Genomic DNA, 25,113 nt, shown 5'->3' with positions numbered 1-25,113 from the left:
CCTCGGGAATAGATGTCATGGGCGTTTACCGAGCACCTGCTGGGTCACAACCCTCTTCCAACCTGAGTGTTGTTAGGGATGAGAACGCCGAGGCTCAGCCGGGTGGCCTAAGTTGCCCAGGGCCCCCAGCAAGCTTGTGGCGTAGGTCCTAGACTACGGAGAGAGTGCTCTTTCGGGTGTCGCGGTGGGAGGCGGGGTTGCAGCGTGGAAGGCTAAGCCGGCGTGTCCTCCCCGGTCTCCTCCGCCCCAGGCCAAGCCTGCGGGGACTGGCTCGAGGCCCCAGCGCCCTCCCTCTGCCTCCTCCCCAGCCAGCCCGCGCGCCGGCCCCCGCCAGTCCCGGCTGGGTGGAGGCGCGCCGGCAGCGCCGCGTCCTTATCAATGGGCCGGGCGGCTTAGCGCGCGGCCGCCCTGTCGGAGGGGGAGCATTGCCCCGGCCCGCTGCGGGTCAGGTGGCCCAGCCATGGCTCCTCGGGGCGCGGTGGCCCGCAGGGGCTCGGGACACCGCGCGGGGTGCTGAGCTCCCGAGCGGGCCAAGCGCACGGGCTGGCGGCCGTCGTGGCGCCCGCGGAGAGCGCACCTGGCACCATGAGTCCCCGCCCGTCCCCGCCGCTGCGGCTGCTACCGCTGCTGGGGCTGCTCGCTTGCGCCGGGCACACGGTGAGTACCGCGCCTCGCGGCGGGCAGGGGCCGGGGGCCGGCGGGCTCGCCCCGTCTCTGGGCTCTCGTGGGAGGGGAGGGCAGGGGACCAGCAGAGCTTCCCTCCCACCCTCCCCAGCGTTAATCTCTACCAGCTCTTCTCCAGCCGGCCCCCTCCCCAAAAGATAAAAACGGTGTATGCCCCTGGCGAGGGCAGCTCTAAGACAAATCCCCCTGCCCTCCACCTCAGCCCTCCCTCCAGCCTGCGCCTCTTGGTCCGTCCTAGACGGAAATTCTGGGGCCGCCCCCGGCAGTGCCTGTTGTGTGCTGGGCAATTTGCCTCCAGTATTTCATTGAAACCTTGTAATCGCTTACCGAGGCTAGTATTAGCACCCTCGCTTCATAGACAAGGAAACCAAGGCTCAGAGAGGGAAAAAAATAAAATAAAATAAAAAATCTTGCCCCAAGTCAGAAAAAGAGGATTGAAATCCACATCCGTCCGCCCCAAAGCCTTGACATTTTCACACAGGCCAAGCTGCAGATGGGAAAACCTCAGAGAATGCTGGCCAGAGCTTCCCGGTCTGTGATGGGACCGTTTGCAGCTCTCAAGCCGCCACCCCCGCTCCTCCGTTGCCAGTTGGCTCCCTGGTGTCTGCATGTCTGGTGGCTCCTGGGAGCTGCTGGTCCCCACAAGCCAGGCCCAGGGAGGGGCTGGAAGGCTGGAAGGGAAAGAGAAGGCGACAGGGTGGGTGGTTTGTTTTTCTTTCCCACAGAAACTCCTGGGTGTCTGGGGCTTCTCCCTCTGGGATTTGAGAGTGAGAGAGTGGCCTCACCCAGATGGGCGGGGATGGGGAGGGGGCACGCGGTCAGGCGTCGGGGGCAGATTCCAGAATCATGCCTTCCCTCTAGCATTCCCTCTGGCATTCCAAACTAGCCCCTGAGGCCTCTGTTCTAAGAAACTCTTCTGGGAAAGCACTTGGGGACCCAATTCTGAGCCACCCGTCTCTGTCCTGGACAAGGTTCTCCTGTGTCCAACAACCTTGCCTTCCTGTACTCTGCTCCTGTCTGATTTTAAGAAAAACCTCTGCTCCTTCAGCAGATGAGAGCGTTGACACTCAGGAGATGCCCATCTTTCTGGCAGCTCTGTGACATTCCAGCAGTTGTAGGTTGGCAGAATGCAGTCTGGAGCTCATTCGAGCTCCCTTCCAACCTTGGAGCTTCTTGTCTTCCGTGGCAGTGGTGACAGGGGAAGGTGCTAGAGCAACAGTACCCACTCTAGTCTTAACTCCCAATTTGAGGAAATGCCACCTGGGACATTGGGGGACAGTTCAAAAGCAGGTACAGCCTGCAGGTGTATTATTCCATGGCTAGGGGCAGGAGAGGCAACATCTTCTTTCTTAGGTCTTTCCCAGCCTCCTTCTTAAATATTTGTAGTAACCCTGTGGCTGTCATAACTAGTACCTGGCCTGCAGGACTGATGGTCAGCCTACGTTTTTATCTCAAGGGGATCCCCAGTTTATCTCAAACATAACAGAGGGGAAAATGAGAGCCTTTGCTTGGTTCAAGTCTTCAGTGTATCTTGGAAGGATGCTTCATTATGCTGTGGTCCAATTCTTCATTTTATAAGTGAGCAAACTGAGATCCCCAGAGAAAAGACACCTGCCTGAGGTCAGCAGGTTAGTAGTAGAGCTGGGACGAGCACCAGATTTCTTGATTCCCAACCACCTGGGCTCTGTCTATTGCACCTTGGATTTACATGTCATTTTCACACACTCGTGTACTGCCTTATATTATTATAAGATGGTTTCCTGTGTATAACTGTGATCCGCTGGTTACTTTATGGGCTTACCCAGACCTGAGGTTGTATCTCACACTTCTTGGCAGAGAACTCCTTTAATAAACAGGAGTGGAACTGACCTACTTTGGCTGGAGTATTTGCCAGCCTCTGAAATCCTGCTTTCTTTCTGTTTGTTTGTCTCTGGGTGGGTAGAGATTTGGTTTTGAAACTTAAGGGTATTCACATTGTCTTTATTCATTTGGGGACCCCCCCTTGAGGGAGATCATAGGCATCTACCTAATGGGAGGTCATTGAGGCCAAATTGCTTATTACTACTCCCCGCTCCATATAGGGAGGTGTCAGAAGGGTCCCTTGCAAGAGGAAACCAAAAAAGTGGTGTGGCCAAAGCCCACCCCCACCCCCCACCCCCACCGCCCACAATAAGAAACACTGAGCACACTCCTTTTGCCACTCCTACCCCCATACAGCTCATGGGAACTTTTACCTGGAACATTATTGTAATTATTTACTGACACATCTGTTCCCCCCCACTACAGACACCCCCCCAGTACACACCCTTGAGCTTGAGCACTGAGACTTCTCTGAGACTTCTTTTAGTTCTTTTTTTTTTTTTTTATGCCCTGTATTTGAAACAAGTTTCCCAGATGATTGTTAGGTACACCTAACTGTAAAAGCACTGTCTTAAATCTAGTCTTGAAAATATGGTGGTAGTGGTAGAAGCAGGATCTGAGCTAAGATCTTCCCACCTTTTTTTTTTTTTTTTTTTTTTTCAAGATATAAGGTCTCATTCTCTTGCCCAGGCTGGAGTGTAGTGGTCTGATCACAGCTCACTATAACCTCAAACTCCTGGGCTCTAGCAATCCTCTTAACTCAGCCTTCCTAGTAGCTAGGACTACAGATATATTCCTCCATGCCTGGCTAATTTTTTTATTTTTTGTAGAGACAAGGCCTTGCTATGTTGCTGAGGCTGGTTTCAAACTCCTGGCCTCAAGTGGTCCCCCCACCTTGGCCTCCCCAAATGCTGGGATTACAGGTATCAGCCACCACACCGAGCCACCCAGTCTTCTTACTTTTAAGTTACACGCTTTCTAATATGCTCCAGGCTGAAATACTCAGTGAATGCTCAGGCTGGTTAGACACCACTTTGTTAAAGGAACTGGACTCAGAATGTCCCAGATTATAACACTTTTGAATCTGGAATCTTAGTTACTTTTAGATTAATGGATGTCTTCAACTCTTACCCTGTCTAGAACTCTGATCTCTGCCTATATACACCTCTAACCCAATTCTGCTGCCCAATATTCAGGTTTTCTTGGGTCAAAATCCAATATTTATTTAAAGTTTTTAGAAAAGGGAACGCTGTTTTTTCCCAAGGCAATTAAACTCAATCTCGTCATTTGTAAAATGTAATTCTTAGGAGGATTAAATTGGTTCATTCACAAATTAATATATGTAAAGAGTCTAATGTGGTGCTGGCATCTGATAAGCTTATTTAAAAGGGGGATAATTAAGAGAGCCTGCACGAAGTGCAGGTCTTACCACTAGCCACCCACCCCTGCAAGTGGTAGCTTACATCTGGGACAAAGGCACCATCCCGAATCCTGGCTGCTTAGTCATCATGGGTTTCTTCCTTAATGTAAACGAGTCCTAGAGTTACAGGGTGCTAACTTAACCATTTCCTTCCTTAAACTCTTTCTGCTTCTTGACAGCAGACGCTGGGGAGCTTAATAAATCCTTGACAGTAACGCTGGCAGGTGGAGGCTGTCACGCTGGCCCCACTGGCTCGGCCTTACCCCACCCTTCTGTGCCTGCTGCCTCTAACAGAAACCCTCATTTCCAGCTCATTACTTGTGATTTTTCCAACTCCACCGGAGTGCCAGGGATGTAAGAAAAAAGTTCTGGGAAACACCCAGCGCTTCCGAAGAAACTGGCCTCTCTCTTCTGCCTTAGCGCCCCCAGGCAGTAGCCTGATGAGAAGGGGTGTTTCGGCTGTTCTGTTCCTTTCTACCATGTTCACAGTCTACTTTTTAAATTGAGGGGTGCTGACTAGAGGGGTTGCTGGCTCTATCATCCACTATCTCCATTGCTTGGAGCAACTGATGTCCTGGGGCCAAAAGTCTGGAGATTTCAGAGTAAGGAAGGCACGAGTCAGGATGAAGAGGAGAAAGCAGAGATAGGAGGGGAGAGTCTGGGGGTTGTGACAATCCACGAGGACAAGAGGGCGAGAAAAGAGCATGTGTAAGGGCTGGGTCGGACCAGGTGAAAGTGAGCGCTCCGGGATCTGACTCGAGCCGGCTACCAGGCACCCTCCGACAGGGGTGGTCACTGGCCCTCGAGAGAGGCAGCTCCAAGGGCGCGGATACTGGGAGCCAGAGAGGGTGCGAAGACCAGGGTGGGAGCAACAAGGTAAGGGCCTCGGAGCGTCAGCGCGAGGTGAGGTGCCCGACGTGTGTGCGCCATGCAGGGAGGTCAGGAGGCCCCGGCAGAGAAGACACAGTTGCTCATTGTTTATTCCTAGGACCTGTCATGGTGTAAGAGGTGTTGAATGAATAACGAATGAATGAGGATGATACAGCAACAAGCAATGAAGAGTCACATCTTGAAAGCAATCATTGCTTGCTAAATTGTACATAAATGTGTCAAACAATGAAAAATAATCATTCAAGGTAGGGCTTTTTCATCCATGGCACCTAGTAAGCTGCCAACCTGACAACCTTAGTGAGTTAAGTGAGGGGTCGGGGGATGTTGTTTGCCTTTAAACAGGGTTTCTCAACTTTGACGCTATTGACATTTGGGCCAATAGTTCTCTATGGTGGGAACGGTCCTGTGCTTTGTGTGATGTCTGATAGCACCCTCGGCCTCCACCCACTAGAAGCCAGTAGCATCTCTCCAAGGTTATGACGACAGAAAATGTCTCCAGACTTTTCCAAATGTACTCTGGGAGTAAATTGCCCCTGCTTGAGAATCGCTGCCTTATTGTCATATTTCAGGAGAGACACATTACCAGAGCTAAGAATAGGTGTTCATTTCATGTTAGATTCAGGGCACTGGGGTTGGTGAGAGGGCATCTGAGTCAGAGGACAGAAATAGTCTCCAAACTGGACAAAAGACGTCCGCGGGGAATGGGTTCCTTGATCTAGTCTGCCCACCCTTCCCGTCTTTCCCCTTCGTGTCCCCATCCCTCCCAGCTGACAGCTCAGACACATAAAAACGCCAAGTGCCAGGTCTGGCACATAGAAGCCACATGGCAGTCCCCTCCCCATTCTGTGGTGCATCTGGGTCCAGAGGCTGACAGGCCCTGTGGCGGCACAGTGAGCAGAATCTTGGGGAGGCCTGCGAGGGTCCCCTGGGGAGCTGGCTATTGAGACTCTTCAGAAGAGGGTCCCTGGGGATTTTTTGTGTATCTGAAAAATCACTTCCTAATTTTCTGAAAAAGTATTTGTGGATTTCTTTTGAAGTTTTTATTATTCTTAAAATTTACAAGTAAATGATGGTGATGATGCTAAAGGCTCCCTTATTGAGCTCTTATTTTATACCACACTCTCTGCTGGGTCCTTCCCAGCACCAGCTGATTTAATTCTCATATCAACAATTATTGCCCCCATTGTGCAGATGAAGAAATGAGGCTTGTAGAGACATTAAATCATTCACTCTCAAGGTTGCCCAGCTGGACACGGTGACATGAGGACTCAAACCCAGGTGTTCTTAGCCAGCACAGGTGTCTGCTCCAACAGAGAGGCCTGCTTGGGGGTGTTGGTGCCCAATGGGCTGTCATAAAATTCTTTCCCAAATCTCAAAATGACATTAATTTTCACTTAATCTAATCAATTAAAGAAGCATAAAAAATGATGAATTATACACAGCATTTATTGAAGGGGCCAGAGATGAGCATGGGGTCACAAAATCAAACAGCAGGAGGTACACTTTCCAAACTGTCTAGGGGAGTCCATCTCTTGGCTTTGGCATCACCTTTTGGAGTCCCCAGAGAGCCCCCCTCCCTCCACCCTTTGTCCCCATTATCCCCATCCATCTGGGAGGGACCAGATTTCCTCTCGTGCTGAGAGAGGGCATAGCCTCTCTTCCTGGAACCCCTTGTTGGAAGCCCAGATTTAATAACCAGGGGTAGAGCCCCACTGCCAGAACTTCCCCCTCCAGTGGGCCCCAAGTTGGTCCCTGCTTCCCTGTCCTTAGCAAGCTGAGGGTTCTCACCACTGACCTTCACTTGGGGACAACCTGCAGCCCAGAGTAAAACCCACAACACTTAGATCCTATCTACTTGCTTACATTACACACAGAGGCTGCCCAGCGTGCACGTGGACTCGAGGAAATGAGACTCTCCCAGGCCCACCCAGCCACAGCACTCTGTGTCCACAGATTCCAAAAGGGGCCAAGGGGCACCGGGGAGGGCCATCCCTGGTTAATTGTGCCCTGCAGTCCCAGCTCACTGTGTCCCCGGATCTCCTGAGGTTTCCAGCCCTCTCCAGATCCCCACATGTCCCCGGTTTCCACACCCACGGCTCTCAAAGGGGCTCCCTGATGGCCACGTGTCCTCTCAAATTCCTGACCTCCCACCTCCCACTCATTTTCAACAGATGGGTTTGCCTTCCGTTTTCTGAGAGTCGAGACTGCTTCGATGAACTTCTTCTGACCAACATCTTGCCCTTTAGATTAATGGATGTGTCTAAACTGTACCTTCTGTTCCCTCCCTTCCCATTTGCCTTAGCCAGGGGGCTGTCATAACAAAATACTGCAGACTGGGAGGCTTAAACAACAGAGATTAATTTTCTCACTGTTTGGAGGCTGGAAGTCTGAGATCAAGATCTGGTAGAGTTTGGTTTCTTGTAAGGGCCTCTTCCTGGCTCACAGATGGCCACTGCAATGGCTCGCAGATGGCCAATTAGGGTGACCACATAGTTTTCAAGAGAGAAGAGATACTATAAATAGTTACATTGAGACCAAAGGCTGAAACCAGCTGTCCCAGGAATCGTGGGCCATGGGACCCCAGCCTCTCGGAGGCACGAGGTGCGGGGCACTCACTCCCTCCCAGCCCTCCCTCCCTTGGCTTCTGCTCTGCACGGCTCCTGGTTCCCGTCCTGCCTGTAGTGCTGCGTCTTCTCAGCCCTGTGAGAGTCGCTCCCCGGCTCTGTCTTTGTCTGCCATTCTCCGCACTCAGCTTGTTCTCACCTAGTCATCTTCCTTGGCAGTCCTGTCACGTCAGCCACCCAACTTTTCTTATCTTACCCCTACTCCCATGCCTACTTCTCTTTTCCCCGTCTTTCCTGTTCTCAAAGCTATCAAAGCACCCAGGCTGGACTTGTGAGAGTCACTGTCTCCTGCCCTCACCCCCATACTCCGTTTGCCACCTGCTCCCCCAAATCTGCCTCCTTAATGTCTTCTTTGCGGGGTTTTGCTGGATGCTGCTGCTCTGGATACAACTGTATTGGTCAGGGTTCTCCAGAGAGACAGAATCAACAGGACAGACACACAAACACACGCAGTCATGTGCTAAATAACATTTTGGTCAATGATGGGCCACCTATATAGTGGTGGTCCCATAAAGTTATGATGGAGCTGAAAAATTCCTATGGCCTAGTGATGTTGTAGGCATTATAACATAGTAGTGCAATGCATTAGTCATGTGTTTGTGGTGATGCTGGTGTAAACAAAACTACTGCGTTGCCAGTTGCAGTCGAGGGCTGTCCTGAAAGTAGCCAGCCATGCAACCATTCTCGTTATATTAACAATGGCTGGATATTTTCTGGACAGCCCTCGTATAACTATAGCACATACAGTTATGCATAGTACATGGTACTTGATAATGACAATACATGACTATGTTGCTGGTTTATGTATTTACCATGCTATACTTTTTATTGTTGTTTTATAGCATATTCCTTCTACTTATATTTTTTAAAAGTTAATTGTAAACCAGCCTCAGGCAGGTCCTTCAGAAGGTATTCCAGAAGAAGGTATTATTATTGTAGGAGAGCACAACTCCTTGCTGTCATGCATGTTATTGTCCTTGAAGACCTTTCAGTGGGATGAGATGTGGAGGTGGAAGACAATGATATTGATGATTCTAACCCTGTGTAAGCCTAGGCTGATATGTGTGTTTGTGTCTTAGTTCCTAACAAAAAGGTTTAAGAAGTAAAAAAAATTAAGAATTTTAAAAATATAAAAAAGCTTATAGAATAAGGACATAAAGAAAGAAAATATTTTTGTACAGTCGTAGAAAAGTTTTTATGCTTTAGGCTGTGTTACCCCAAAAGGAGTCAAAAGTTTAAAAATTAAAAATTTAAAAAGTAAAAACATTACAGTAAGCTAAGTTTAATTTATTATTAAAGAAAGAAAAATATTTTTTATAGACCTATGTAGCCTAGGTGTACAGTGTTTATAAAGTCTATAGTAGTGTACAGTAAAGTCTTAGGCTTTCACATCCACTCACTCACTGACTCACCAGAGCATCTTCCAGTTCTGCAAGCTTCATTCTTGGTAAGTGGCCTCTACAGGTATACCATTTTTTATACCTTTTATACATATTTTTGCTGGCCTTTTCTATATTTAGATATATTTAGATGCACAAATACATACCATTGTGTTGCTGTTGCCTACAGTATTCAGCACAGTAACGTGCTGTACAGGTTTGTCACCTAGGTGCAATAGGCTGTACCAGATAGTCTAGGTGTGTAGTAGTTGTACCATCTAGGCTTGTGTAAATGCACTCCATGACAGCATGATGACAAAATCACCTGATGATGCACTTCTCAGAATGTATCGTGAGCAATACATGACTGTACATAGATATATGAAGGGGGATTTTTTGTGGGAATTGGCTCATGTGATTACGGAGGCTGAGAAGTCCCACAATAGGTCATCTGCAAGGTGGAGAACCAGGGGAGGGAGGAACATGGCTCAGTCCAAGACTGAAGGCTTCAGAACCAGAGAAGCCAGTGGTGTAACCCAGTCAGAGGCCAAAGTCCTAAGAACCGGGCAGGGGTCAGGGGCAGTGGTGCAAGTCCTGGAGTGCCAAGGCCAGAGGACCTGGAGTTCTGATGTCCAAGGGCAGAGAAGAAGGATGCCCCAGGTCCAGGAGAGGGAAAGATCAAATTTGCCTTTCCTCTGCCTTTTTTGTTCTGTTGGGGCCAGCCAATTGGATGGTGCCCACCCACACTGAGGGAAGATCTTCCCCACTCAGTCCACCAACTCATGCCAGTCTCCTCCAGAAACACTCACAGACACACCCAGAAGTAATGCTTTACTGGCTGTCTAGGTCTCCCTTAATCCGGTCAAGTCGACACCTAATATTAACCATCACAAAGACAATCCTCACTTTTTGACTAAATGATCAAGCCAGTCCTGGGCTGGCGAAAACAAAATATTCATTATGTATATGTGCGAAAACAAAATATTCATTAAAAAATTCCACAGATAAAGATTGGATAGTCACATGCTGAAGAATGAAACTAGACCCCTGTCTCTTAACATATACAAAAATTAACTCATGATGGATTAAAGACTTAAACATAATACCTGAAACCATAAAAATACTAGAAGAAACCCTAGGGAAAACTCTCCTAGACATTGGTCTAGGCAAAGAATATAGGACTAAGACCTCAAAAGCACAGGCAACAAAAACAAAAATAGACAAATGGAACTATATTAAACTAAAAAGCTTCTGCAATGCAAAAGAAATAATCAACAGAGTGAAAAGACAACCTGTTGAATGGGAGAAAATATTTGCAAACTATTCATCTGAAAGGGGATGGATGCCCAGAATATGCAAGGAACTCACACAACGTAACAGGAAAAGAAAATACCAATAAAAAGTGGGCAAAAGACATGAATAGACATTTCCCAAAAAATGAAAAAATGCTCAACATCACTAACCATGAGGGAAATAGAAATTAAAACCGCAATGAAACATCATCTTACCCCAATCAGAATGGCTATTATTAAAATGACAAAAAATAATGGATGTTGGTAAGGACTCAGAGAAAAGAGAACTTTTATACACCATTGGTGGGAATGTAAGCTAGTACAGACACTGTGGAAAACAGTATGATGATTCCTCAATCCAGCAATCCCACTACTGGGTTCTACCCAAAGGAAAATAAATCACTATATCGAAGGGATGCATGCACTCACATGTTTATTGCAGCACTATTCACAGTAGCAAAGATATGGAATCAACCTAAGTGTCCATCAAGGGATGAACTGGTAAAGAAAATGTGGTGCATATACACAACGGAATACTATTTGGCCATAAAAAAGAATGAAATCATGTCATGTGCAGAAACATGGATGAAATTGGAGGTCATTATCATAAGTGAAATAAGCCAGACACAAAAAGGCAAATATCACATGTTCTCTCTTACATATGGGAGCTAAAAAATTTGATTACATGCAGGTAGAGAGTGGAAAGATAGATAACAGAGACTGGTAAGAAAAAGTGGGTATGATGGGGAAGGGTGAAAAGAGTGGGGTAGAGGACACAAACATACAGTTAGATAGAAGGAATATATGCAGTGTTGGATTGCAGAGTAGGGTGATCATAGTTAAAGAAAAATGTATTGTACTTGGGTGATGGACACCCTAAATACCCTGACTTGATCACTGTGCATCATACACATGTAACCAAATTTCACATGTACCCCATAATTTGTACAAAAAGAAAAGAAAATTTTCAAAAATTTCAAGGAATTTTCTAGAAAGAAGATCACAAAGACAAAATGGTAGAACAGTAGAGAAAGATGAAAAGATTAGAGGATCAATTCAGATTGTCCAATATTCAACTAATATGAATTCCAGGGAGACAGAATGGAGAAGATGAGGGAGGAAATAAGAAACTGAAAACATATTTTTTTTTTAAATTTCCAGAAATGAAGAACATGTCTTCTGAAATGCCACTGAGTATCCAATTGATGGATTAAAAAAGAACCATTTCTTCAAAGAATTTCAAAATAACTAAAAACAAAGAAAAAATCTAACATATTTCTAGAGAGAAAACAAAAAATTTTTATACCAAAGATTTGGATCCAAATTAGATTTCTTATTAACACCACAGGAAGAAAGAAGGAAAATGCCTTCAAAATTTGGAAGGAAAATTATTTCAACACATAATTTTCTGTCCAAATTATTATTTTGATAATTACTCAAATTCATAAAAGCTTTTTCATTTGTGCAAAGATTAAAACATTTACCCCCCTGTGTACGCCTTCTTAGGAAGTTACTAGAGAATTCTGTGCTTCTGCAAAGCAATAGAACAAACCAAGGAAAGAGGTGGCGTCTAAGGAAATGAGGCTCCAGCCAGGAGATGGGGAGAGGGTTCCCCACCACAGCCAGGTAGCAGGCCTGGGTGAAGCAAGAGGAAGGAGGACCCGAGAAAGAAGCCTCCAGAGGGAAAACAAATAGTACTGTTGATAGATGTACAACGGAGCTGTGGCAGCACTTGGAAAAATTAGCCATGTGTACATAGAAAACTAGTCAAATAAAAAACAGTAATTATTGACCTCAGGAAAAAACAAAATGTACAAGAAGAGACACATAATCATTTTGCATGACTTGACTCAGCAGCGAACAATATTTCATAGTCAAAATAAGTCTTTATATATACAAACCATTCATTTTACTAAAAAATGAAGAGAAGCATGTGCAATACATGGGGAGAGAAGTATATGTAGGGTGAGTTTGAAGCATCTAAGTCTTTATTTTCCATAATAGGACATTTTGGATGTCTCAAATTAATAAACCAAGAAATAAAAGTGTAAGAATATAATTTTGGCCGGGCATGGTGGCTCACGCCTGTAATCCTAGCCCTCTGGGAGGCCGAGGCGGGTGGATCGCTCGAGGTCAGGAGTTTGAGACCAGCCTGAGTGAGACCCCGTCTCTACTAAAAATAGAAATAAATTATCTGGACAACTAAAAAAATATATATAGAAAAAATTAACTGGACATGGTGGCACATGCCTGTAGTCCCAGCTACTCGGGAGGCTGAGGCAGGAGGATCGCTTAAGCCCAGGAGTTTGAGGTTGCTGTGAGGGGGGCTGACGCCACGGCACTCACTCTAGCCCGGGCAACAAAGTGAGACTCTGTCTCAAAAAAAAAAAAAAAAAAAAAAACCAACAACAAACAAACAAAGAATATAATTTTGAAATATGGAGGTAAAAATGAAAATAAACAACCAAAAAGTTGAAAACGATTGCCTCTGGAGAGCAGGTAAAGTTAGGAAAGGGAACTGCTGTTTGTCATTATAAACTCCTTGGTACTAGTCCAAGCAAAAGGTAAAAAAAAACCATGTACTTACACAAACCCATTGTTTTTCTGTTTTAACTGTTTAGCTTTAAAGGGATCTTTTTAGAAACTGTAGCTCTTGTTTTGAGGAAAATTTTATATGAAGTTCAGCAATTCTTTCATCTTCATTTGTTTTTCCTGTGAATTTCAAGTAAAATTATGTTTAATACTTTTAAATTTAGTATTAGATATAAAAACATGTATGTAAATATACATGCATATAGCTACTAAATATCAGCTTCTGCTCCCCCCCTCTAGGTTATTAGGTAATAAGGGGGCTTGTTTCACATCCTCCCACCCAGGCATTTCCCAGGTGGTTGCCCCATCCAGCAACCTGCTCTTCCCAGCCACTCCCAGCAACGCTGCGGACTCTGCTCCTTCCCTGCTGGTCACCACCTGGAAGTCATGGACTCAGTCCTTTCCGCAGAATACTGTTCCTGTCACACAGACACTGGCGGACACCACATGTTTAGTTGGCATACTACTGCCACACAAAATTATCTTGGTTTATTACCTTTTAATGGAAGGATCAAGGACAAAAGGAATGTGGGATGATCAAATCCTGCCCATTAGAGTGGCCATTATAAAACAACATCAACAGGAAGAGAAGAACAAGTGTTGGAGAGGATGTGGAGAACTCGGAACTCTGTGCATGGTGGGAGTGTAAAATGGTGTGGCAACTGTAGGAAACAGTTTGGTAGTTTCTAAAAAATTAAACATCGTATTACCATATGATCCTGCAATTCAGCTTCCGGGGATACACCCAAAAGATTTGAAAGCAGGGACTCCAATAGATGTTGGTACACCCTGGTGCATAGCAGCATTATTCACAATAGCCAAAAGGTGGACGCAAACAAAGTGTCCATTGGATGGGTAAGCACAATGTGGCATATCCATACAATGGGATGTACATTCAGCCTTAAAAGGGAAGGAAATGTTGATACATGCTACAACGTAAGCCAGATGTAAGAAGGACCAATATTGTATGACTTCACTAATACGAAGTACCTAGAGTAGGACAATTCATAGAGTCACAAAGTAGAATAGAGGCTACCAGGAACTGGGGGAAGGGAGGAATGTGGAGTTATTGCTAAATGAGAGTAGAATTTCTGTTGGGATGATGAAAAATTTCTGGAAATGGATATTAGTTATGGTTGCACAACATTGTGAGTGTACTTAATACCACTGAATTATACACTTTGAATGGCTAAAATTGTGAATTTAACGTTATGTGTATTATACTACAATTTTTAAAAAGAAATGTTGGATGAGAAGAAAAAGTTGAACTGTCCTCTGGTTGCTATTTTTCTACAGTCCCAAGGAAAAGTACCAAGAATTTTGAATTTTTCTTGGATTGGACTTCCTATCCTAAGTGTTCTCCAATTTCTGGCCTTGCTCTGATGCCCTCAGGAGAGTCCTCTTTTAGAGTACCCCTTTCTTTAAACTCTCACAGTGCAAACTGCCACCCACTTTTGGGAAACCCCACCCCCTATCCACACACATTGATTCTGCCCTAGAATCTAGCTCCTACCCTGTGTCAGTCAGCGAGGCTGCATAACACAAATCTTGGTGGCATTCGGCAACAGTGTTTATTTCTCTCTCTGAATTTACAGTTGAGCTAGGGTGGGTTTGATCCAGGCTGGGCTCCTCTGGCTTGGCTTCAGGCCCTGGGTTAGGTTCAGGTCTGCTGCACATATCATCATTCTAAGACGAGTAGGCTACCCTAGGTGTCAGAAATGCAAGAGAGCAAGCGCAAGTGGGCAGGCATATTTCAAGCCTCTGCTGACACCAAATCTACTAACGTTCTGTTGACCATAGTCATACGGGCAAGCCCAAGCAAAGAAGTATACTTTGCCCACCATGATAGGAGTCATATGTATAGACTCCTATAGGGAATTGGGACTGGTAATTCTAACTACCGTAAACTCCTTTTCCTGTCCCTGGCAGGAAGTTTCCTATGTCGGAGTTACTTTGTCTACTATTAACATCAAGGCAATGTGATATACAACATGATGACTAAAGTTAATAACAATGTATTCTTGAAAATTGCTGAGAGTAGATTCAAAGTGTTCTCACCACAAAAATAAATAAATAAATAAATAAGAAGTATGTTAATTAGCTTGATTTAGCCACTGCACTATGTATATATATATTTCAAAACAACATGTTGTACATGATAAATATATACAATTTTTAATTGTCAGTTAAAAATAAAATTTTTAAAAAGAAGATGTGGTGGAATGTGGAGGTTTGGAAGCAGAGTCCAGGATGGGTTTGTCCTTTGGGTCCTCAGGAGAGTCAAGCCTAAGGTGCTGCCCTTGTCCCCGTGGCTGAATGTGGCTCGCCACCATATCCACACATGGAAGACGGGCAACCTCCCTTTCTTATTAAGGGCATGTGACAGAATTTGCACCTGTGTTTTTCGCTCCAATCCGTTGCTAGAACCTAGTCTCCTGGGCACACTTAGTTGCAGGGAAATTGGAAACTAGTCTCTAGATGGTAACCACGTGCCCAGTTAAACTCTGATCCCAGCAGTGAAAGGGAAGAATGACGACTGGAGAGACAGAGCAGTCTCTGCCAGAAGAGGTTACCCCTGGAGGTAGGAACAGGACCAGGAGACAGAATGGGGACTCGTGTGACATACGTTATGCCCATAGCAAGTCTGACCCTCAGTTCCCAACCCCTGATAGGAAGAAATAGTTTCTTTTCTTTAAACTAATACATTAACTGCTTCTGAGCCCTTAGCCCATCTCACCAGTCATGTTCACAGGACACTCTTCTCCTATTCTCCCAACAAATGGCAACTCTGTTGACACACTCACTTCGTGACAGGTGAGGTCAATGTGTGTACTCATTGGTTAAGTGTCTATCTTCCTCTGTATATTTACATATTATTTTAAAAGTTTATGATAATTTAGGCTAGGCATGGTGGCTAATGGCTATAATCCTAGCACTTCAGGAGGCTGAGGTGGGAGGATCGCTTGAGGCCAGGATTCGAGACCAGCTTGAGCAAGAGCGAGACCCCCCCATCTCTACAAAAAATAGAAACACCAGCCTGGGGTGATGGCACACACCTGTAGTCCCAGCTACTCAGGAGGCTGAGGCAAGAAGATCACTTAAGCCCAGGAGTTTGAGGTTGCAGTGAGCTATGATCATGCCAGTACACTCTAGCCTGGGTGACAGAGCGAGACCGTGTCTCAAAAAAAAAAAAAGTTTATTATAATTTTCATAATACTTTCATGTATTTTTTCTAGATTTTTCTCTAAAAAGTTAGTACATTTAATGTTAAAAGTTAGTACATTTAATTATACTGTAAATGCAATTTTGTGTCTTGCTTTTCTCATTTAACATCATAGTATTCCCAGGTCTGTCCAGAAAGTATCCAGCCATTGTTAACATCATGAGAATGGTTTGCACGACACTGATGTAACCTGGCAGCCAAGGAGCGTGGACTGGAATGTGCATGCGTGAACAATGACACCCTCACTGTACTAGTCAGTGGGGTGCTAGACACCATTGAGTGAGCGTGTGTACCATGTGGCTGCCATGTTCAAAATGACTGAGCAAACAGAGCAAAGAATCTGCATCAAATTTTGTGTTAAGCTTGAACATTCCTTCTCGGAAAGTATTTGGACGATTCAGATTCAGAAGGCTTTCGCAGATGATGCAGTGAGTGCAGCACAAACAGAAGTATGGCGCAAACGCTTCAAAGATGATCAAGAATCTGTTGAAAGTGATCCACGTTCTGGAAGGCCTGCAACAGGCAGAACACCTGAGAATGTTGTACGTAGACGGGTTAGGTTAAGAGACGCTGGGAGAACTGTGTGAGGTCCTGAGGTGCCTACTTTGAAGGGGACTGAGGCATCATTGTCCTATGTATGATGTTTCTTGTATCTTCCTCAATAAATGCCTCTATTTTTAATATTACATGGCTGGATACTTTCTGGACCGACCTCGTACTATTAATAGTCTGTACTGCTAAATAGTCTTCTTAATCATCATGTGTGATGGCTGAAAATATCCTGTTCAATGGATTCACCACAGTTTACTTAGCTGGGTGTTTCCTTATACTCAGATAATTAGGATGTCTCTTTTTTAAAAAATTAAACTTGTTTATTTTGAGATAATTGTAAATTAACATGCAGCTGTAAGAAATAATACAGAGAGATCCCCCATAACCTTTGCCCAGTTTCTCCCAATGGTAAAATCTCACAAAAGTATCTATAGAGTACAATATTACAACCAGGACATTGACATCGATACAATCAAGATACAGAACATCCTATCACCCAAGGGACCCTTCGTGGTGCCCTGTTACAGTCATCCCCACTTCGGTCCTACTCCTACTCCTTTCATAACTCCCTGCACCACTAATCTAGTCTCCATTTCTACAATTTCGTTATTTCAAAATGCTATATAAATGGAATCCTATAGTGTGTAACCTCTTGGGATTTCCTTTTTTTTCTTTGTTGGGGACAGAGTCTCACTCTCTTCCCCTGGGTAGAGTGCAGTGGCCTCATCGTAGTTCACAGCAACCTCAAACTCCTAGGCTCAAGTGATCCTCTTGCTTCAGCCTCCTGAGTAGCTGGGACTACAGGTGCACACTATGACACACACCTCATTTTTCTATTTTTGGTAGATATGGGGTCTTGCTCTGCCTCAAGCTGAGGATTTCTTTTTTTTTCATTCATATACTTCATATATTCATATACTTCTCTGGAGATTCATCTAGGTTGGTGGATGTATCAGTGGCCTGTCCTTTTTTATTGCTAAATAGAGTTCCATAGTATAAATGTGCCAGTTTAACCATCTACCCATTCAAAGACATCTAGGTTGTTTAAGTTGAGGGGCTACTGTGAATAAAGCTGCCATAAATATTTATGTACAGATTTTTGTGTGAACATGAGTTTTCATTCCCCTGGGATAAATGCCCAGGTCTGCAATTGCTGGATCATATCGAAGTTGCATGTTTAGTTGGGGTGTTGTGTGTGTGTGTGTGTGTGTGTGTGTGTGTGTGTGTGTTTAAAAGACACTGCCAACCTGTTTTCCAGAGTGGCTGTATCAGTTTACATTCCCACCAGCAATACCTGAGTGATCCAGTTTCTCTACAGTCTTGCCGGCATTGGGTGTTGTCACTAGTTTTAATTTGAGTCATTCTGATGGGTATGTAGTGATATCACATTGTGGTTTTAGTTTGCATTTGCCGAATACCTAACAATGTTGAACACCTTTTCATGTGCTTATTTGCCGTCTGTGTATCTCCTGTGAAATGTCTCTTTATAGTCTTTCACACGTGTTTTAATTAGGTTTTTTGCTTGTTTACTATTGGGTTTTGAGTGTTCTTTATATATTCCAGATATTATTCCTTTCTTAAATCTATAGTTTGCAAATTTTCCCTCAGTCTGCCTCTTTTCTTTTCACCTTCATAGCATGGTTTTTCATGGGGCAAAAGTTTTTAATTTTTATAATGTCCAATTTGTCAATTTTTCCCTTTATGAACCGTGCTTTTGGTGTCAAGCATAAGAACTCTGCCTAGCTCTAGTTCTTTCTAGTTCTTGAAGATTTTATTCTATACCTTTTTTTTTTTTTTTTTTTTTTTGAGACAGTCTCACTTTGTTGCCCGGGCTAGAGTGAGCGCCGTGGCGTCAGCCCCCCTCACAGCAACCTCAAACTCCCAGGCTTAAGCGATCCTATTGCCTCAGCCTCCCGGGTAGCTGGGACTACAGGCATGTGCCACCATGCCCAGCTAATTTTTTCTATATATATTTTTAGTTGTCCAGATAATTTTTTTAATTTCTATTTTTAGTAGAGATGGGGTCTCGCTCAGGCTGGTCTCGAACTCCTGACCTCCAGCGATCCATCTGCCTCGGCCTCCCAGAGGGCTAGGATTACAGGCATGAGCCACTGCGCCCGGCCTTATTCTATACTTTTTAATAAAAGTTGTAAAGTTTTATGGTTTGAATTTAAGTCCATGATCCATTTAGAGTTAATTTTTGAATAAGGTGTGAGACTTAGCTCAAGGTTTGCTTTGTTGTTGGCAAATGTCCAGTTTCTCCAACGTCATTTGTTGAAATGAGTATCCTTCTTTCATTGAATTGCTTTGTAACTTTGTCAAGGATCAGTTGAGCATATTCACGTGGATCTATTTCTAGGTTTTATATTCTTTTCCCTTGGACTTACTTGTCTATTCTTCCATTCATAACATGATGTTTTGATTACTGTACCCACGTAATAAGTCTTAAAATCAGGCAAAATGATTCCTTCCACTTTATTCTTTTTTTTGAATTAATAGAGTTTATTTTGTTGACAAGTTTAAGGCTTACAGAAAAATTGAATGGAAACCACAAAGAGTTCCCTTATACCTCCTCATCCTTCCTGTGTAGTTTCCCCTATTAGTAACACCTTGCATCTTTGTGGTTTATTTGTTACAATTGATGAGCTAATATTGATACATTACTATTAACTAAAGTCCATAGTTTACAACAAGTTTCATTCTTTGTGTTGTACATTCTATGGGTTTTGACAAATATATAATGACATGTATCCACTATTACGGATTCATACAGAATAGATTCACTGCCCTAAAAATCCCCTGTGCCCCACCTACTCATCCCACCCCATTTATCCCTCTCTCCCTCCCCTGGCAACCGCTGCTCTTTTTACTGTCACAATAGTTTTGTCTTTTCCAGAATGTTATATAGTTGAAATTTTTTAGTATGTAACCTTTTAGATTGGTTTCTTTTACTTAGCAACATGTACTTAAGGTTCCGCCATATCTTTTGTGGCTTAATAGCTTATTTGTTTTTATCACTGAATAATAATCCATTGCATGGATGTACCACAGGTTTTTTTTAATCCATTGACCTATTGAAGGAAGTCTTAGTTGATTCCTAGTTTTAGAAATCATAAATAAATATTTTACTTCCCAAAAAAATCCTGTTTTAGCTATTCTCATTCTTTTGATTTTCCAAATAAATTTTAGAGTAATCTTGTATATATCTTCAAAAAGCTTGCTGGGATTTTGGTAGGAATTGTGTTAAATCTGTATATCAGTTTGGGGAGAATTGGCATCTTTACTATATTGCATCTTACGATCCATGATCACTGTCTTTGTCTCCATTCATTTAGATCTTTGATTTCATTAATCAGCATTATGTAATTTTCAGCATACAGGTTCTGTACATGTGTTGTTAGATTTACACCTAAGCATTTCATTTTTTTAATCAATTGTAAGTGATATTGTATTTTTAATTTTGTGTTCATGTGTTCATTGCTAGTATGTAGAAATACGATTCATATGTTTATATTTAGCTTATATCCTGAAACCTTGCTGAACACACTTATTAGTACTATGACATTTTTTGTATATTCCTTGTGATTTTCTATGTAGACAATCATATTATCTGTAAATAGGTGTTCCTTTTTTTCTTTTTTGTATTTTTCATTGATATATCATAGTTGTACATATTTTAGGGGTACATGTGATATTTTGATACATGTTTAAAAATGTGTAATGATCTAGTCAGATTAATTGGGATATTCGTCGTGTCAGATATTTATTTTTATGTTGGGAACATTACAGATTTTTTTTAGCTATTTTGAAGTATATAATAAATTATTGTTAACTATAATTTCCCTATTGTACTATTGAAGACTAGAACTTATTCCTTTTATCTAACTGTATTTTTATACCAATTAACGAACTTCTCTTCATCCCTCCCTTTCCTGCCTTCCTTTCCCAGCCTCTGGTAACCACTATTCTACTGCCATGAGATCTACCTTTTTTAGCTCCCAAATATGAGTGAGAACATGTGATATTTGTCTTTTTGTGTCCAGCTTCTTTCTTTACTTTCTACATTTTATTATAATTTTTAATTTTATTTTTTATTGATACAAAATAGATGGATATATTTGGGGGGTACCAATATAATTGGGGGTGATAATTTAATACATTCATATAATTTGTAAAGATCAAATCAGTGTAATTGGGATATCCATCACCTTAAATAGTTGTCTCTTCTTTATGCTAGAAACATTTGAATTATTCTCTTCTAGCTATTTTGAAATATACAATAGATTATTATAAACTATAGTCACCATACTGATCTATCAAACACTAGGTCTCACTTCCTCCCTATCAAACAGTAGTATATTTCTACCCATGAATCAACCCTTCTTCATCCTCCTCTCCTCTTACCCTTTCTGGCCTCTGGTAACTACCAGTCTCCTCTCTGTCTTCATGAGATCCACTTTTGTAACACCCACAGATGAGTAAGAACAGACAATATTTGTCTTTCTGTACCTGGCTTATTTCACTTAACATAATGACCTTCAGTTCCATGCATGTTGCTGCAAATGACAGGATTTAATTCTTCTTTATGGCCGAATGATATTCCATTGTGTATATATATCACATTTTCTTTGTGCATTCATCCATTGACGGGCACTTAGGTCAATCCACATTTTGGCTATTGACAATAGTGCTATAATAAACACAGGGGTGCAGATATCTTTTTGATATATGTATTTCCTTTCTTTTGGCTATATATCCAGTAGTGGGACTGCTGGATCATACAGTAGCTCTATTTTTAGTTTTTTGAAGAAACTCCATATAGTTTTCCATAGTGGCAGTACAAATTTACATTCCCACTAGAAGTGTATGAGGGTTCCCCCTGCTCCACATTCTCGCCAGCATATGTTATTCCCTGTCTTTTTGATAAAAGCCATTTTAACTGGGGTGATATGGTATCCCATTGTGGTTTTGATTTGCATTTGTCTAATGCTTAGTGATGTTGAGCATTTTTTCATACACCTGTTTGTCTATTTAGATCTTTTGCCCCTTTTTTTCATGGGATTATTTGGGGGGTTTTTGCTATTGAGTTGTTTGAGCTTCTTATACATTCTGGTTGTTAATCTCTTGTTAGATGGATAGTTTGTAAATATTTTCTCCCATTCTGTGAGTTGCCTCTTCACTTTGATGATTGTTGCCTTTGCTGTGCAGAAGCTTTTTAACTTGAAATCCCATTTGTCTATTTTTGCTTTGGTTGCCTGTGCTTTTGAGGTCTTACACAAAAAAATCTTTGTCCAACCCAATGTCCTGGAATGTTTCACTGAAGTTTTTTTCTAGTAGTTTCATAGTTGCAAGTCTTAGATTTAAGTCTTTAATCCATTTTGACTTGATTTTTGTGTAAGGTGAGAGATAGCAGTCTAGTTTCATTTTTCTGTGTATGGTTATGGTGTTTTCCGGCACCATTTATTGAAGAGACTGTCCTTTCCCCATTGCATGTTCTTGGTACCTTTGTCAAAAATGTGTGGATATATATCTGGGTTCTCTATTCTGTTCCATTGGTCTATGTATTTGTTTTTATGCTGGTACCATGATGGTGTGGTTACTATGACTTTGTAGTAAATTTTTTTAATAAATTTTTTTTGTACATCATATTTGTACATATTTTTGGGGTACATGTGAAATTTTGTTATATGCATAGATGTAGTCAGGTCAAGTCAGGGTATTTAGAGTATTCATCACCTAAGTATTTATCATTTCTATCTGTCATTTCAAGTCTTCTTTTCTACTATTTTGAAAAATACAATACCTTGTTTTTAGCTATATTCATCTTATTTCACTATCAAAAATTAGTATTCCTTCTAACTAACTACATGTTTGTACCCACTAACCAACCTCTCTTTATTCCCCCTCCCACCCATATACACTTCCCAGTCTCTGGTATCTATCATTCCACTCTCTACCATCCTGTGATCAACTCTTTTAGCTCTTACATGTGAGTGAGAGTATGTGATATTTGTCTTTCTGTGCCTGGCTTATTTCACTTCACATAATGACCTCAAATTTCATCCATGTTGCTGCAAATTACATGATTTCATTCTTTTTTATGTCCAAATAGTATTCCATTCTGTGTGTGTGTGTGTGTGTGTGTGTGTGTGTGTGTGTATGTATATATACACACATTACATTTTCCTTATGCATTCATCACTGTATGGGCAATTAGGTTGATTCCATATCTTTGCTATTATGAATAGCGCTGCAATAAATGTGAGAGTACATGTATCCCTTTGATATATTGATATGTTTTCCTTTGAATAAATACCTAGTAGTGGGATTGCTGGATCATATGGTGGTTCTGTTTTTAGTTTTTTGAGAAATCTCCATACTATTTTTCATAGTGGCTATGCTAATTTACATTCCCACAAACAGTGAATAAGAATTCTTTTTTCTATATATTGTTGCCAACATCTGTTATGTTTTGTCTTTTTAATAATAGCCATTCTGACTTGGATAAGATAGTATCTCGTTGTGGTTCTGATTTGCATTTCCCTGATGATTACTGATGTGAGCATTGTTTCATGTACCTGTTATCCATTTGTATATCCTCTTCTGAGAATTGTCTATTCATGTTCTTTGCCCATTTTTTAATAGGATTATTTGGTTTTTTCTTCCTGTTGAGTTTTTTGAGTTCCTTGCATATTCTGGATATTAGTCACCTATTGGATGAGTAGTTTGCAAATATTTTCTCCCATTCAACAGGTGTCTCTTCACCCTGTTGATTGTTTCTTTTGCTGTGCAGAAGTTTTTTAGTTCCATTTGTCTGTTTTTGTTTTTGTTGCCTGTGCTTTTGAGGTCTTAAAGTCTTTGCCTAAACCAACTTTGGTGGCTAAAGACTTCACCATAAAAACTTTAGCCATAAAGTCTTTGCCTAGACCAAGATACTGAATAGTTTGCCCTGTTTTCTTTTCTTCTCTTTTCTTTTCTTTCTTTCTTTTTTTTTTTGAGACAGAGTCTCGCTCTGTTGCCCAGCTAGAGTGAGTGCCATGGCATGAGCCTAGCTCACAGCAACCTCAAACTCCTGGGCTTAAGCGATCTTAACTGCCTCAGCCTTCCAAGTAGCTAAGACTACAGGCATGCGCCACCATGCCCGGCTCATTTTTTCCGTGTATATTTTTAGTTGGCCAGATAATTTCTTTCTATTTTTAGTAGAGACGGGGTCTTGCTCTTGCTCAGGCTGGTCTTGAACTCCTGACCTCGAGTGATCCACCCGCCTCGGCCTCCCAGAGTGCTAGGATTACAGGCGTGAGCCACCACGCCCAGCCTTGCCCTGTTTTCTTTTAGCAGTTTTATAGTTTCTGGTTTTATTTTGAAGTCTTTAATCCAGCTTGAGTTGATTTTTGTATATGGTGAGAGGTTGGGGTCCAGTTCATTCTTCCTCATATGGTTATCCAGTTTTCCAAGCACAATTTATTGAAGAAGGTATCCTTTCCCCACGTATATTTTTGACAGCTTTGTTGAAGATCATTTGGCTGTAAATATGTGGATTTATTCTGGGTTCTCTATTCTGTTCCACTTGTCTATGTGTCTATTTTTATGTCAATACCATGCTGTTTTGGTTACTATAACCTTGTAATATATTTTGAAGTCATAATGTGATGCCTCCAGCTTCGTTCTCTTTCTTTGGCTATTCAGAATGTTTTGTGGTTCCACACACATTTTAGGAATTTTATTCTGTTTTTGTGAAAAATATCTTTGGTATATTTGGTAGGGATTGCATTGAATCTGTAAGTTGCATTGAGTAGTATTGACATTTTAGTAATATTCATGCTTCCAGTTTATGAGCATAGAATATCTTTCCATTTTTTATTTTTATTTTTATTTTTATCTTTTTTTATTTCAGCATATTATGAGGGTACAAAAGTTCAGGTTATATATATTGCCCATGCCCCCCCATCCCCCCGAGTCTGAGCTTCAAGCGTGTCCATTCCCTAGACATTGCACATCGCACTCATCATGTAGGTATACACCCATCCCCGCCCCACATCCCCCCCCCCCGAGTCAGAACTTCAAGCGTAAAAATATGGAATGCTTCACGAATTTGCGTGTCATCCTTGCGCAGGGGCCATGCTAATCTTCTCTGTATTGTTCCAGTTTTAGTATATGTGCTGCTGAAGCGAGCACTCTTTCCATTTTTTATGTGTGTCCTCTTCAATAATTTTCAGCAGCCTTTTATAGTTTTCCTTTATAACTCTTTCACTCCTTTGGTTAAACTGGTTTCTAGGTATTTTATATTCTCTGTAGCTATTGTAAATGGAATTGCTTTCTTGATTTCTTTTTCAAATTGTTTGTTGGTGGTGAATATAAATGCTACTGATTTTTTTAATGAATTTTCTTTTGTATCTTGCAACTTTGCTGAATTTGTTTATCAGTTCTAACAGTTTTTTGGTGGAGTCTTTAGGTTTTTCCAAGTATAAGATCATGTCATCTGTGAACAAGGCTAATTTGACTTCTTCCTTTCCAATTTGGATGTCTTTTATTTCTTTTTCCTGCCTAACTCCTTTTGCCAGGAATTCTGGTATTATGTTGAGTAAAAGTGGTGAAA

General features: G+C 42.2%; 1 protein-coding gene and 1 non-coding gene across 4 annotated transcripts in view; one reads left to right on the top strand and one right to left on the bottom strand.

Moving 5' to 3' along the window:
* The first annotated feature begins 324 nt into the window (after window positions 1–324).
* Window positions 325–25,113, top strand: part of SCTR (secretin receptor) — a 75,569-nt gene continuing 50,780 nt past the window's right edge. The window contains exon 1 of one of the 3 annotated variants that reach the window (XM_045559145.1): window positions 325–657. In XM_045559145.1, the coding sequence (XP_045415101.1) occupies window positions 586–657 (72 nt within the window). In that variant the 5' untranslated portion in view covers window positions 325–585. The remainder of the gene's footprint in view (window positions 658–25,113) is intronic. The other 2 variants (XM_045559147.1, XM_045559146.1) reach the window with 2 other exon arrangements.
* On the bottom strand, window positions 24,586–24,692 carry LOC123644181. The gene has a single exon (XR_006737008.1). It is a non-coding gene; the product is annotated as a U6 spliceosomal RNA (small nuclear RNA).

This window comes from Lemur catta, chromosome 8 (assembly GCF_020740605.2).
Source record: "Lemur catta isolate mLemCat1 chromosome 8, mLemCat1.pri, whole genome shotgun sequence".
NCBI classification, from domain to species: domain Eukaryota; kingdom Metazoa; phylum Chordata; class Mammalia; order Primates; family Lemuridae; genus Lemur; species Lemur catta.
Note: the sequence above shows the minus strand (reverse complement) of the source record. Positions and strands in the feature narration are given on the sequence as shown.